Here is a 14,913-nt window from a genome sequence, read left to right as displayed (position 1 = left end):
CAGCAGAAATGGTGGGAGCCCCTCAAATTGGACACAACAGATGTGCAGACCTGGGAACTTGGTACAGGGATGGTGTAAACTCTTCTTGATGGACCCAGTAGGTGTGCAGAGCCAGGAATTCAGAGCAGGAATAATAGGATCCCCTCTTAATGGCCAGAAGGTGTTCAGACCCAGGAAAACAGTGTAGGGATGGTGGGAACCACTCATAATGGGCACAGCAGGTGTACAGACATATGAACTCAGCACAGGGATGGTAGGAGCCCCTCATAATGAGCACAGCAGGTGTAGAGACCTGCTGTGCCCCTGCTGTGCCCATTATGAGGGGCACAGCAGGTGTACATACCCAGGAACTCAGCACAGGGATGGTGGGAACCTTTCATAATGGGCACAGCAGATGTACAGACCCGGGAAAACAGTGTAGTGCTAGTGGGAAAACCTCATAATGGGCACAGCAGGCGTACAGACCCAGGACATGGATGGTGTTAATCCCTCATAATTGGCACAGCAGTTGTGCTAACCGGGGGAACTCGGCACAGAGATCTCACCAATAGAGTCCCCGGGAGTTTGAACAGACTGTCAGGTGGTTTAACTCAGTTCTGGGTTGACTGACCTTTTAAAATGGCCCTGCCTTCCTGCAGATATTATTATACAGCCTGTATATTCAGTTACTATTCTATGTGAAGCAGGAAACAAGAGAACAAAATAAACACCTACTGTAAGCAGTAAACCTTCTCTATTGTAAGGACTGTCACCTGAGGCTATGGGGTGGGATGTAACTCCTTCCCGACCGGCAGGAGCCTATAGGCGGTCCAAATACCTGTGTGTCGCCAGCTAAGGCTGCAGCTTTATTTCAGCTGCCCTGACAGGCCGTGATGACAAATTTTAGCAGATTCTCAAACTATACCCCTGCAGACCTACAAGTAACAGCATGCCTGCCAAAACTTAGATCACCTTTTAGTAGGAAGCTACCATGGAACTGAACATTGACGCATGCCAGTCTTATAGTTGGCAGCTGACCATAATTCCTAGGGACTGACCCAGGATATGTCGCTGGCTTTTAAAACTGAGCAAATATACCCCAAGAACAGGGCTGTCCCTATAATGAGCCAGGCAGAGGCTATTGCCTCAGGCGGCATCTCTTTAGGTCACGTGAGGGAGGGGGGACAGCAGGCCGAGTCGCATGGACGCTTTGCTGCACAATGTTTGCAGTGTACTTGCCACCACCTTTCCAGCCACAGCGTCCCAGGTTACTAAGAGCAGGACGGGGAGATGTGTAAGGGCCATACACATCTCGCCCTCCAGATCTTCGCAACCTAGGATGCTCTAACTGGCATCCTACCCAGTTTTTGGCAACCGGTGACATCACTGGTTGCCAGGAGCATGGTAGGATGCTGACCAGAGAGTGCCAGGTTGCTAAGAGTCTGCAGAGGGCAGCATCATCAGCACCACCCACTCCCTCACCCCTCGGGCGGCAATGAGGCTAGGAACACCCCTGCTCAAGAATGTCTATTAATGTGTTTATATGCTATTAATGTTTGTCAATATTTTAAATTAATATTTACTGAAATTAGGAATTAAAAAATAAAAAAGTGGCTTTATATAATGTATTCAATAAATAAAATCATGGGATTGGATGGGTTTAGTCCTCAGCTCAGCAGGAAAATGTTCTTCTAAATTTGAGGTGAGTGAAAAGCACCCCCCCGCCCCCCCTCATAGTTCTCCTTTAAAATGTTGGTAACTTTAAAAAAAAAAGCTGTTGCAGAACTACAAGTCCCATGAAGTGTATTGGCTTAGTCAGGGCCGGGGTGCTAGACTATTTTGCGCCCTAGGCAATATCAGCTACGTGCACCCCCTAGCCCCCCTTCTGCAGCGCAGCCCTCAATTCCCACGCATGTGCGGCCCTATTCTCCTGCTGTCTAGCTTCCACAGGCGATAGATGGATGTAAGCAGCCGGGACAATAGCCAGACTGCTAGTGGCTATTTTAATTTGAATTAGCCAATAGCAGACTGGCTACTGAAACACCAGCAACTGAGCAGGGGAGTGGACCTGAGAGAGAGAGAAAGTTGTCTCTCAGTTCTGCTTCTCTGCTCAGTGTGCAGGCGCAGCAATAGCCTGTCTGCTATTGGCTTTTGCAATTTGAAATTGAGGGGGGGCACCGTGCGGTGGGGGAGTGGTCGGGGCTGCGCCCTAGGCGGCTGCCTAGTTTGCCTAGTGGCAGCTCCGGCCCTGGGCTTAGTGGTTAGCACTCCTGTTACTGTACAGTATGTAAAGTAACGTGCAAATTGCATGTATCTTATGGGAAGTGAAAAAAGTATCAACGCCTGCGAGAGATGATTTGGAGAAGAACTTGGGCACGTTGTGGTTTTACATTTTATCAGGACGGCGCCAGCTCAACTGTATGGCAAATAAGGTCGTCTTGTATACAACACTCATGTCACTGCTTCAATTTGCAGTGCAGTCCAGTGTACCTGCAACTGATGAAGTTAATTTTTGTGTCCACTGGAGATTAACAAAGGTCAAGTAGTATCAGAAGTGAAACTGGGGTCCTGGTTTCAGCCTGCTATTTGCATAGAGCCCCTCCCTATTAGATTGTTAGCTCACCCGAGCAGTACCATTCTAACCCTCTTGTTCTGAATTGTATTTTAACTGCATTGTCCCCCCTTATATTGTAAAGTGCTGTTCAAACTGTGGGTGCTATATAAATCCTGTATCAAATAATAATAGTAATAATAATAATAATTAGGGTTGCACAGATACCAAGTACAGTACTCGGTACAAGTACAGATACTTTTCGGGCTCCAGGACTAGACTAGAGAAACATTCAAAAGTTAGGAGGCCGCTGTCATTTGTAAGGAGCACACGGAGCTCCCGGGATTTCTACATCTCTGTTTTAATGTATGATTTGGTTTTTATGAATATATATAAAGGATCGCACCGATACCAGTTTTGTGAGTACGAGTACTGATACATTTTTGTTTATTGTCATGTGACCATTTTTCTGAAACCATATCGACTAATGATTTCAGGACAGTGGTGGAGCACCAGAGCCAGGTCCCAGCCGCAACCGCTGCAGCCCTGGGAGTTCTCATGAAAACGCCAAGTATCCACTTTGTCCCTAAAGTGCATCCCTGTATGGCAGGGATGCTAGATTGTAAGCTCCTGCGACTGGTTCCATCTGCCCTATAAAGCGCTGTGGCCTTTTGCCAAGTCCTGCAATGGGTAAAAATCATCAATGTGCGTTTAGGCTAACAAGTATTGATAAGTTATAAAGATTTCCATTGTCCTACCACGGGATAAAAAAAAAAATGTGCCAAATTCATAGGCTGCCGATCATAAGAAATATAATTACATTTAATTCCAATTTTAAAATATCAACTAAAAAAATGCAATTTGTATCTGTATCTGGTAACAGTTCGAAAAAAAGATGATTAGATTTTCCTGGTCTGAATGCTCCAATTCTCCCAAGAGAAGCCAGAGATGGAGATATCTCCTCTGTAATCCCTCCTCAGTATAAACATGCATGCTTCGGTGACCCCTTAAGTGTGTGCATGTTTATCAAGAAAGCTTCAAGTGTATTTCCACTTTTGCAGTCAAATTTAAGAGACCCCCCCATACTATGAGCCCCCTCAAACAGTGGGAAATAAGTAGAATTTTTCAGTCCTGGAGATTATAAAAAAGAGCATCTAAAAAAAAGTCAAGCTGCAATTTTTAAAGGCCAAGTTTACTTTTTAGACCATGTTTCTTGTTACACCCATATTTAGGGTATAACATGAAACATGGTCAGGTTGGCACCCCGCTACCATGCTACCCCTCCCCCCAAAAGACAAAGACTAAGGCTAGGTTAGGATCTGAGCGATCCCAGGACGAGCACCCCGGGACCGTGCGATCGTGTTCGGGTTCACACATTGATTGCCGTGTGGCCCCATTGATTTCAATGAGGTTACATCCTCGCAGCAATCGCTAAAAAAAGGTACAAGTACCTTTTTTTTCTCCACGCGACGTGCAGGTTTTTTTTAGCAGCGATCGGTTCAATTGCACGGGCGGTATGGCAGCGGGAAACCGTGTGATCTGCCCGGCGTGACTGTGGTGCTTTTAGAAAATATTGGCACCGCCAGCGCGAACGGCAGTGGTAGGCGATTACGTGATGCGCGGTTTTGTGCGCGATTGCTACGTGGTCACAGATTGCCAGGTGTAAACCTGGCCTTACCTGGGTTCTTCTCCCTGCAGGCTGCTATTTTTTTAATCTGGTGCGACTGTGCGCACTTATAGTCCTTAATGAAATACAAGGGTGCGTGGTTACATTACTTACTGTTACCGAATGTCCACGGGGAGAATTTGCAGGAGCCAGAGCATTGCACCCACTATTTACTTATCACAGTTGGAATGCTTTATTGGCACCAATGCAAATTTAAAAAAAATCACTTTTTATGCTTTTATCAATATGCATGTATTTATTATCATTTTTTTAAAGATAAAATTTAACTTTTACTATTCTCTTAATTATTATCTGTGAATGAAAACAAACATATAGTGAAGGTTTTCTCAAATGTGACTGCAGAAGTGGGAAAAAGAAGTCCCCCCCCCCCCAGCAGACTGCCATTGAACCGAAGCGTTAAAGAAACCACATTACATGACCCAACCCCAGGCATGCCAGCAAAACAAGGTGACAGCTCCTGGACAAGTTTTCACACGCATGGCATCATGTGAATGAGCAGACAAAAACACATTTGCCTTTCTAAGTATCCAACATAAGCTTTACTCAGCCTTCGATTCCCTCCCAAGCCTTCCGTAAAGACCTCCTACCTTCTACCTGCAGCCTAGAGGAGGAAAAGGTAAATGTATGTCACTCTTGGAGGGGAGAGGAGGTGGAGGAGGTGGAGGAGGAGGTGGAAGGGGGCTATGGTGCCTCTTTAAACTTTTGCAACTTCTTGGAAAAAAAAAAAAAAAAGGAAAAATTCTTCCAATAAAGTTTTGGAGCACTTTTTGAACACTAGAGGCTCCCTCATACTGTTTGGGGTCAGCTTTCTCTCTGGAAACAAATGTGCAGTTAATTATCATATGTATAAGTAAGTTTCAGGAAGGGGGCTGTGCTAGCCAAATCCCATCAGAGCCAAGAGCAGGCAGTTTCTTATAGGGGGTGGAAAGCCGACCCTGAAAATAAAAGTGCAGAAGGAGAACAGGCAGAGCAGGAGTGCAGACTGAGCTCTCAGCGCTTTTATCAGCAGGACTGAGTGAGCCTTTTGTGAAAAGAGGTTGGGATCTGCTGTGGGAATCATATCCCCCCCTCTTTCTCTCTCTCTTTCTCCCTCTCTTTGCATTCACCAAAGCCCAGGCAGGACTGAAATCCCATCCCCAAGCCAGGATCCTACTTTGTATCCACCTCTGGAGCAGCTCTGTGACTTTACCCAAGGCTTGCAAAAAAAGGACTTTGGACCCGGGAACAAAGTCACAAGCTCCCTGTCTGCCTGCTGTCATTGACTGCGAGCAAAGCTGGGCAGCCTGGATCTAAAGAAATTTGTCTCCAACTGCAACACCAGCATGCAGAACTACAAATATGACAAGGCGATGCCCCCCGAGAGCAGGAACGGGGGCAGCACCACTTTAAACAACAATAATGGCACTGGGAGCTGCAAGAGGATTCTGCTTATTTTCCTGGATCTGTTCTGCCTTGTAGTAGGTAAGCTCAAAAAAAAAATAACATCTTTTTTTTTTTTTTTTTTTGGCTTTACAGGAGCCATCTGGCACTGAGTGGGTGCACCTTTTCCCTTTGGCAGCTTTTGGGTTGCCTTGCATGCTGAGTTACCTAATTCTAAAATAACTTTTCTCCCCCCTGATCTGTCCCCAACTGGCTGCAATAAAACTGGGGCTAATGTTACAGTGTCTACAAACTTCCTCTGCTTCAGGAAAAGTGATTTAAATCGTTTTCTGAAGTTTTGCTACTTTTCTACCAACATGTGTTCTGCCCGACTTCCCGGTGCTGGATACATTTTATATCTCTCATTGATTTATTTTACTTTATAAATTCAACATAGAAGATAATCTGTTTATTGAAAGCTCCTCTAACGTTGGCGATGACTGATACAAATTTTCGTTTTGACATTCCCTGGTGTTGTGAATTAATTGCTTTGGAAAAGGGAAAGTTAATAGTGGAAAGCACCTAGAGATTTCTGATATGGCAGGAAATTATAAAAATGTTCATTGGGATTGTATATGTTATCTGTTGACTATTACCCTGCAGGCACATAGAGTGCTTGGAAGTCTGTGTATGTACCTCTGTGTGTTTATATACATAGAGGAAGAAGACAGAAATATATAAAGAGAAAGATTTATAATTGTAACTTTTTTTTACATTTGCTATTCATTTATTTTTTGCATGCAACATTTGTAACTGTTTTACTTTCGCTATTTATTTACTTTTTTGCATGCAACATTTGTAACCTTTAGCATTTGCTATTAATTTGCTATTAAAAGCATGCTGCTTTTTTTTTTTTATGAACCCATGCACATAAACAATTTTTGCCCTGCATGCTGCTTTTGTTTAATGTATCAATACACATAAACAACTCAAGTGTATTTTTTGCCCTGCCCTGTGTTAGCAGATTTCTGCATGCACAACCTAGCAAATTAAGTTGTACAGGCTGTGTGGTCCTAAGACAGAAGGGGGGAACTCCGCATGGCTGAGAGGCTCTTAATCCCCTATAGGTTACAGGCTGCTCTGCTGAAGCAGTGTAAGGAGCTGACAGTTGGATCAATAGTTGCAGGCTTGTGTTTCAGTTGAGAAGCTGCAGTGAAGCTCTGTCAGGGATATTGGTCTCTTATCAGATCTCTGTGGCTTCAAAGCAAAACTCTGCACTTTTATTTTAAATCTTGTATAGAACTCCCCCAAAGGCATTGCCGGCTCCAGATTATTTTTGTAAAAATAATCACCAACCATGCTTTTGAATGACCAACATGCACCTGCAGCAGTTTTACCCTTACCGAATGTAAAAAGGTTGGCAGTACAACTGTGTGCTCTCAGCCTCCACATGGCAAGTCTCCTATACTGTCCATTTTTTATGGGCAAATGCCTGATGCCTTATTCACAGCTTTAAAACGCGCCGTCACAGTCATTCTACTCCAAAGGTCACGCTTGCACTGTTTATATGAAACACTAGTATGAAATGCTGAATTTTATTGCTAAGCTACAAGGCATTGTAGCAGTGAGTGGACGAGGGTGATGTGGAGTATTTGGAGTTTGCTTAGGTAACTGAGCAGGTCTCCAAGAAAGAACTGAACTCATAAATCATTACATAATTGACATCTGGTTCCTATTGTTTCATGCAACTGAGAATTCTGGGGATTGAGTGGAATTAGGCTCTTTAAACTTGGTTAAGGGTCCGCCTGACGTGCAGTCGAATTTGGCTCACGGCCATACCCTACGGGGCGAGGAAGTTTTGCCTCTGTCAATACATGACCATAACTGAGCAAAATCATTTTTTTTTTTTACTTGGAAAGATTGCGTCAAAAAGATCAGCAGTCTTGGAGTTTGCACAAACTTTTGTTTTTGTTTGACCCTTTTGTCAGCTTTTGTATTCACTTTGGCCATGGTGTGTTCACAATCAGATTAGTGTACATCCAGATTAAAGGTGCTGAGTCGGGATAATGCTATCATGTTCTTAAATTCTAAAGATAAGATTGCGCTGGTTGACCTAGGAGTTTTACACTGTATACTTTCCAAATATAGGATTTAATCCAAAACTATCAACTAAAACCCTTAGATAATCTTCAATGTGTAAGCCAAAGCTTGTTACCAAGTAGGGTATGGTTATTTGAGTTTGATCACTGGAGAATTTTTGTAGCAAGTTGATGTTCAATCTGCTAGGCTCTCCAAGGGTGACAGCTGACTTCAATGCTATGGGTTCTCCAAGAATGAATCCAGATTGTAGTTATCCTGTTCCCTTGAAGATGGTTTTACTGTCACTGGATTTTCCCAATGCTCATTTACTGCTGGTGGCTATGAAATATGATGTTCACATTCTCAACGAGGAAGAGATATCGAGTGACACCAGGCAGGCGCTCATGGACAATGCCAATGATGTGTTGACTAGTAATGTGTATCCTCAGAAGATATAAAGATCCTGATATCTACTTTCACCAAAGCAGTAACTGCAAAACAGTTATTCATAGTTACAAAGTGAAAAGCTTATGTGACTAGGGATTATAAAATTTGGCTGACTCTACCTTTTACTTCAAACCATAATATTTGGTGTCAAAGTGCCAGCATTCTGAACTTGGAAGAAAGCAGTGTCAGACTTAATAAAGACTCTTTATATTCTCCAAGTTGACATGTGAATTCACCAACTGGGGTTTTGGTCTTGGCCAACCCATGCTGGCTCGAAGTCTAGTTCTGTCACGTTAGTGTTGTTGGAGCTCCATGGGGTAGTCTTGCTACAGATTACAGGAAAACATTTGGATAGACAACCTTTGTACTTCTGGTGCCCAGCTGAAATTTGTGAGACTGGTGGGCTTCCTAGGTCAAACTTTTATCACTGGAGTAGAAGTGATAGGCTGGATCCGTATATCAAGACGAGGAGAAACTGGCTGTCATCAAGATGTTTGCTTTGTCAGGGGGTGGCGAGCATTTAATTAGCAAATTCAGATCTTCATTACTGACAAATTCCTGAGCCTGAAACAGTAGGAGATAACTTTCTCGTCTGCAAACTTTGCATTCAATGCAAAACTCACCCTGTCTACAGACAGCCCATTGACTTAGACCACTAGGGTGCATAGTCGTCATTTGGTTTAGCAGCTACTACATACCTGGTGTGAGACGGGGAGCAAATTTGACTATCTACCGGTTAGTTTAGGTTACACCAAAGAGCACGATCTGCTCGTCAATTGTCATGTATGTGATGGTAATTCGTGACATACCTAATTATTATTAGCTTGCTCAACTTGTCAAGTTTGAATTGACGCTTCATCATAATGGATCCTCCTGACAAAGGATTAATTAGTGAATGTTGTGAGTCCTAAAGAGGTTCTACAAGGCAAGACGACAGTGGCATTTGCATAACAAACTGGAGATGGAGACCACTTGAGGTGTCAATTACAAAGAACAGGTATCCTGGTACAAGCAACATACAGAGAGGTGACCAAAGCAGGCCAAACAAACATGTCCTTCAAAAAAAAACATGGTCTATATACAGCTGCTTTCCTATGGTGATTTCTTTTCTTGTACAATTGATACAGAGATTCAGAAACTACCTTATAGGAGAACTTTGAGGTGAGTGCTTTTCACTCACCTCATAGTTCTAGCCGACCTGTGACAATGAGACTGTCACAGGTCGGCTCAGTAGATCGAGAAGTGAGCGAACACATACCGGCGTTCGCTCACCTCTCGATCCTGTCACAGCTCTCTGCCGTGACAGGGGAGGGGCGGGTACAGCTGGCTCTGCCTCTAGATAGGCAGAGCCAGCTGTCACTCACGCAGCTGGGCGGATCCAGACATATTTGTCGGGATCCGCTTCATCTGCGGCGTCTCAGTATACCGCGAGCAGTAGCTCGCGGTGTACTGTGGTGTCTCAGTAAATAGGGAGCTGTAGCTTGCGGTATACTGAGCTTAGGGTGACGGGAGGACGCTAGTTTGTGTCCTCCCGTTACCCTAAGGAGAACTATGGGGAAAAGCCTTAACCCCATAGTTCTCCTTTAAAGTTGTTGAACAACCAAACTGTCCTACGCTGAAAGGTGACATTCTAATGATTGTGATGTTTGGTTATTTATGAATTACTTTGGTCGGCAGATAAGAAGGCCTTATAAATGCCCAAGAATGGATTTGATTTTAGGGTAATTTCAGCAAAGAAAACCTATAATATGGGGGCTGCCGTTGCTTAACTTGCTTTAGAAGGTGCAAAGTTCAGAGCCATCTTCCATTTCCATTGAGACAATGCCGCAGTGCCAGTTTCCATATTTCTTTCCAGACATGTTATTTTTAAATTCTTATGCGCTCATTGTACTCAGTCCCCCAGAATAGTTGGAATTGTTCATTGTAGCCATGCGCTTCTGTTGTTAAAAACCGGAGAGAGACGTTAGATGACAATGAGGCCTTGATCTTCAACACAATACTAACATTTCCTGAAGGCAAGAGTTAAGAAACATTACTCGTTTAGGACAGTTATTGTTTCTTTTTGTAAGTTTTGATGTCCACTGTGTCAATTTTTTCCCCTATAAAAACAATCTTTGTTTTGGAACAAACAATAAGAAACCCGCAAGCACTATGGGCTAACTTAAAGCGGAACTTAGGGTTAGGATCTTGTTGTGCAAATTCCAGCTTTAGCTACTGAACACTGTAAACAACAAGCGGTAAGGAGACAGAGGATAACATGTGAATGGAAGCTCGGCGCTCCAGTTGCTGGCTGGATAAAAACGACATTATATTCACATATAGTATTTCATATTTAACTTACAAAAATATACTTTTTCCTTTGCTATAATAAAAAAAAAACTAAAAACACTAAATAATCTCTTTAACTGTTCTGGATATTATCCTAAAAAAGGCATCCCAAGCTTTCTTGGTCCGTATGGGGTTAGGTTGAGGTTACGCAGCATGGTACAGCTATGCACAGCTTGGGAGAGGTGGATACGAGGGACTCTGGCATTCCCCCCCCCGTCCCCCAGGACCCCCATTAGGTCTGCTCTCTCTGTGTAGGTTCAGGACTAAGTCTGAGCGGTGAAAGATTGACAGGTGCAAACACTTGTGAGCCATCCAGCGCCTCGGTACACAGCAATGATTAGAGGACTTTCACAAATGACATTTTCCAGCCAAACATTTTCTTAGATGGTATCATGAAAATTGAAGTTGGTCGGAAAATCCCAAACATCTCACCAATGCCGGGCGGGCAGATTGAACTAATTTCACCCGCCCAGCGAATAATATTTACAGAAATGTTTCTCTTTTCCTGTCTCAGTGCCGTGGAAGAGGTTTGAGGAGCATCTGGAAGAATTTTAGCTTGGCAGCGCAGGGCAGTAAGTGTTTAATCCTTTTGCGGGGATGGGAGGAGCCAAAGTTTCGTGTATTAAAACTCCAGGCACAAAAAAACCCCTAAAATTCTATATTTACTGACAAAAGTAACTTTTTTTACATTCTTGCAACATTTCACTACTCATATTTCTTCTCAAGTACACCAGGCTGATACTGCGCTGCTTGGGAGAGGAGACAGAGAGCAAGGCTGAATCCTTAAAGTGACCAATGCTGTAATGTGCGCCTTACTGTAATCCATGGTAGTTTCCCTTCTCTTTGCTGCTCTTCCTTTCAAATCCTCATCTCTTCTCATGCTTGGGGAGAACTTCCCTTTGCAGCTCAGGGCCTCTTCCTGTAGTGCTGGCTCAGGTTGCAAACGTACACACAGACACCATGTAGCCATTCCTGAGACAAGGCAGTCTGCTGCAAAACACGAGCGCGATGACGTCACGGGCATGCGCAGCCATCTTGGTGATACCTGCCGGTGGCCATCTTGATGATAAACACTGGCAGAGAGAGGAGGAGACGTTCACCCGGCGGGATAAGTTATGCCAACGGGTCCCCTCCTCTCTTGTGCAACTGTTGGGCTCTCGGTCCATGACTGTCAGTCATTTTGGTGTCACTCCTCCAATGGTGTCCCCCGGGTGCAGGCCGCACCCCCTTAGTGAAGCCACTGGTGACAACATTCTGCCCCTATCTCCCCATTGTGACCCTGCGTTGTCAACCTATCACATGCATCCAAGTTTCATACACGTTTATAAATAAATGTCTTACCCCCCATCTCTCTCCCTTATCTCTTTGATTCTGGGTAAAACAGGGTGGAGACAGGGTGCATATATCGTGCACCTTGAACAATTCATCTACTCATGCTTGAGATGCTTTTCAGTGCCGTTGCTTTCTATCTTTGCAGTGCATGCCAAGAGCCACAACGTGCTCCTTGCGGCAGTGGACATGCCAAGAAAGAAAAGCCAGCCGGGCTTCAGTAGTGATGCCCTGCCCCCGGTGAGGACTACAGCCATTGCTCAGACATGGTCCACCATTGTCGCTATCAGGAAACTGGTGCATAGCAATGATATGCATACAGACAGGAAGTGGACGAAACAGGGTTGAGGTGATCAGCAGCAAAAAAGGATGAAAAAAGGTAAAAACTGTATGAAAAAAAACACACGCAACCAGTTATTTACCATACACATGTCTTTAGCAAACGTAGGGGGCTATTTATAAACAGCCACCCGCCCTGGAAATCTCTGTGAACGCTCGTGTATTTTCTTTTCAGGTGGAATGTAAGTGGGAAAATACCACATTATGGCCACTAGGTGGAGCTGATGAGCGTGGAAAAGAAGTATATATTTGCTGTGCTCCTCTAGTGGCCGTAATGTGGTATTTTCCCACTTACATTCCACCTGAAAAGAAAAGATACCAAGAACAGAGCTTTGCAGGGCGAGTGGCTCTGCGAATTGTTTATAAATAAACCCCTAAATCCCATTCAGTTAGGGTTTAGATCTTCCTCCGCACCTTGCTGCGGCCCCCTTGTTTATAAATAAACCCCTAAATCCCATTCAGTTAGGGTTTAGATCTTCCTCCGCACCTTGCTGTGGCCCCCTTGTTTATAAATAGCCCCCTAAATCCCATTCAGTTAGGGTTTAGATCTTCCTCCGCACCTTGCTGCGGCCCCCTTGTTTATAAATAGCCCCCTAAATCCCATTCAGTTAGGGTTTAGATCTTCCTCCGCACCTCGCTGTGGCCCCCTTGTTTATAAATAGCCCCCTAAGTTTGCTTAAGACATGTGTATGGTAAACAACTGGTTCTGTGTGTTTTTTAATACAGTTTTTTACCTTTTCTCATCCTTTTGTGCTTTGCCTCTATTCGCCCAGAACGATATTCGCTGAGATTCGCAGGGCGAATGGCTCTGCGAATTGTTTATAAATAAACCCCCAAAATCCCATTCAGTTAGGGTTTAGATCTTCCTCCGCACCTCGCTGTGGCCCTCTGGGTACCCGCCGTCTGTCAATACAATAAACCAGAGGCAATGTACAACCCGGGACCAGACCGAAAGGCAGACTGCGGGCTATTACGGAAGCCTAATGAGTCTGATACGCGGAGCTTTACTTGCGGTCTGTGAATGAAGGGCGTTCAGCTGACGGCGCAGCTTTGATGTGAACTGTGAAACACGACACTTCGCTCTCTGCCTGTGAGTGAGATGTGATTTTTTTTTTTTTCCCCCTAGGTTGACCTCAGTTTAGACATTTGAGCAAATCTGTAAAGTTTGTTTTAATTAAATGTTAGCAATAAAGCACTAAATCTGACATTCACCGCAGGTGAATCTTCCTGGCGCACGTGTTTTTAATGCCAGTGTTTGATTTACCACCGGTGAATGCTGAAAAAAAAACACATTCACTCCTCTATGAACTGACTGCTTTTTGTTTACATGTGTCTAAAGCAATTTTTTTTAATGTGGGAAAGTTAGACCAGGGGTGGGCAACTCCGACTCTCGGGGGCGTAACTAAGAAATCACAGGGCACCTGATAACCCAAACAGCCCACCTGAGAGTGACCCTGCAGAGCCCACCATAGACTCTCTATGGTAGGCTCTGCAGGGTCTCAGGTGGGCTAGTCAAACACTCTTACCTGTCTGCAACCGATCCGCTGTCCGCCTCCTCCTCCTCCACGGTCTCAGGCGGGCCTCGCCTCCTCCGTCGCTGGGCCCGCCTCCTCAATCATCAGGCTCTGCCTCCTCCATCGCTGGGCCCGCCTCCCCCTTCACTGCCGACGCCGACAGCATCATATCACAGGTATAAATATATTTAAACCCTTGCAGTGCCGGGGTAGCCCCACTGCGCTTTGATTTGCACGGAGTTCCTCTGTAAGGAAACCTGTGCTGGTTCTGATGCTGATCCACTAGATTCAGTATGTTTGGTGTCATTGAACCACCATTCCCAAACATATATACAGTATATTGATCCCAGTATCGACTTCCTGTCTCCTCTGCGTTGTTTGCAGGACTGGAGCTGTTTTCGCTCTTTATTCGACGCCTTTGCTGGCTTTGGTCCAGGAGTGGTAAGGATGCTGCAGTGTCTGCAGGTTTTTGTTGAAACAGCTGACAGGAAGTCATAGGAGGTCGCTGCGTCTGAAGCCATTTTCACTCCATGCGCTCTCATTTCCCACTTTAAATCCTCATCGAATAGGAACACAATACATCTCGTCGACACCATTGCTTTAAGTTTGAAACACTTAGTGGTTAGCACAGTGGCAGCAGTGGCAGTGCAGTGGCTTAGGGCCGGTGCACAGCTAGGCAACACGCCACCGCGCGGCAATCGTACTTTTTTTCTGTGAAACTTGTTTGTGCAGCGCTTTACAATAGAAGGAAGACATTATAGTTACAATACAATTCAAGAAAAAATGGTGACAACATTGGCAATGTCTGCCTAATGTGTGATGGAACAGCCATTGGAAGACCGTGTGACAAGCTGACCACGCAGGAGCACAACTGGGAGACACAGCACTGTCACCCTACAACAGGAAGTACCTGAACTAAGACCTCCATGGTGGGATCACCATCATTTTTTTTTAATAATGAAAACTGCAGATTTAAAAAGATTAAAATTAACTGTAATTTAAAGGAATACTCCACTTTTTGTTGACAGTTTTGATAACTGCAATCCAGAAGACCGGGATAAATATATATTGTAAATGTTGTTTTTGAATTGTTTTGCTCTCTTGGGCCTGTAAAGGCTTTTTGGAGAGTGATGGAAACTGTAACAGAATGTTACTTATTCAATGGAGGCCCAAAGTTCTAGCTGTGATCAGGGCCGGTGCTGTCACTAGGCAAACTAGGCAGCCGCCTAGGGAGCACTGCTGCCTAGGGTGCAGCCTTGACCAATCACCCCCCACCCACTGCCCCCCTCTATTTCAAATTG

General features: G+C 44.5%; 1 protein-coding gene across 1 annotated transcript in view; it reads left to right on the top strand.

The window, feature by feature from the left end:
* Nucleotides 1-5,092: 5,092 nt before the first annotated feature.
* Nucleotides 5,093-14,913, top strand: part of PLPP3 (phospholipid phosphatase 3) — a 61,288-nt gene continuing 51,467 nt past the window's right edge. The window contains exon 1 of the mRNA XM_018557887.1: nucleotides 5,093-5,678. Coding sequence (XP_018413389.1) covers nucleotides 5,540-5,678 — 139 coding nt within the window. The 5' untranslated portion in view covers nucleotides 5,093-5,539. The remainder of the gene's footprint in view (nucleotides 5,679-14,913) is intronic.

The sequence above is a fragment of the Nanorana parkeri genome, unplaced genomic scaffold (genome assembly GCF_000935625.1).
Source record: "Nanorana parkeri isolate BGI_ZX_2015 unplaced genomic scaffold, ASM93562v1 scaffold309, whole genome shotgun sequence".
Classification (NCBI taxonomy): Eukaryota; Metazoa; Chordata; class Amphibia; order Anura; family Dicroglossidae; genus Nanorana; species Nanorana parkeri.
Note: the sequence above shows the minus strand (reverse complement) of the source record. Positions and strands in the feature narration are given on the sequence as shown.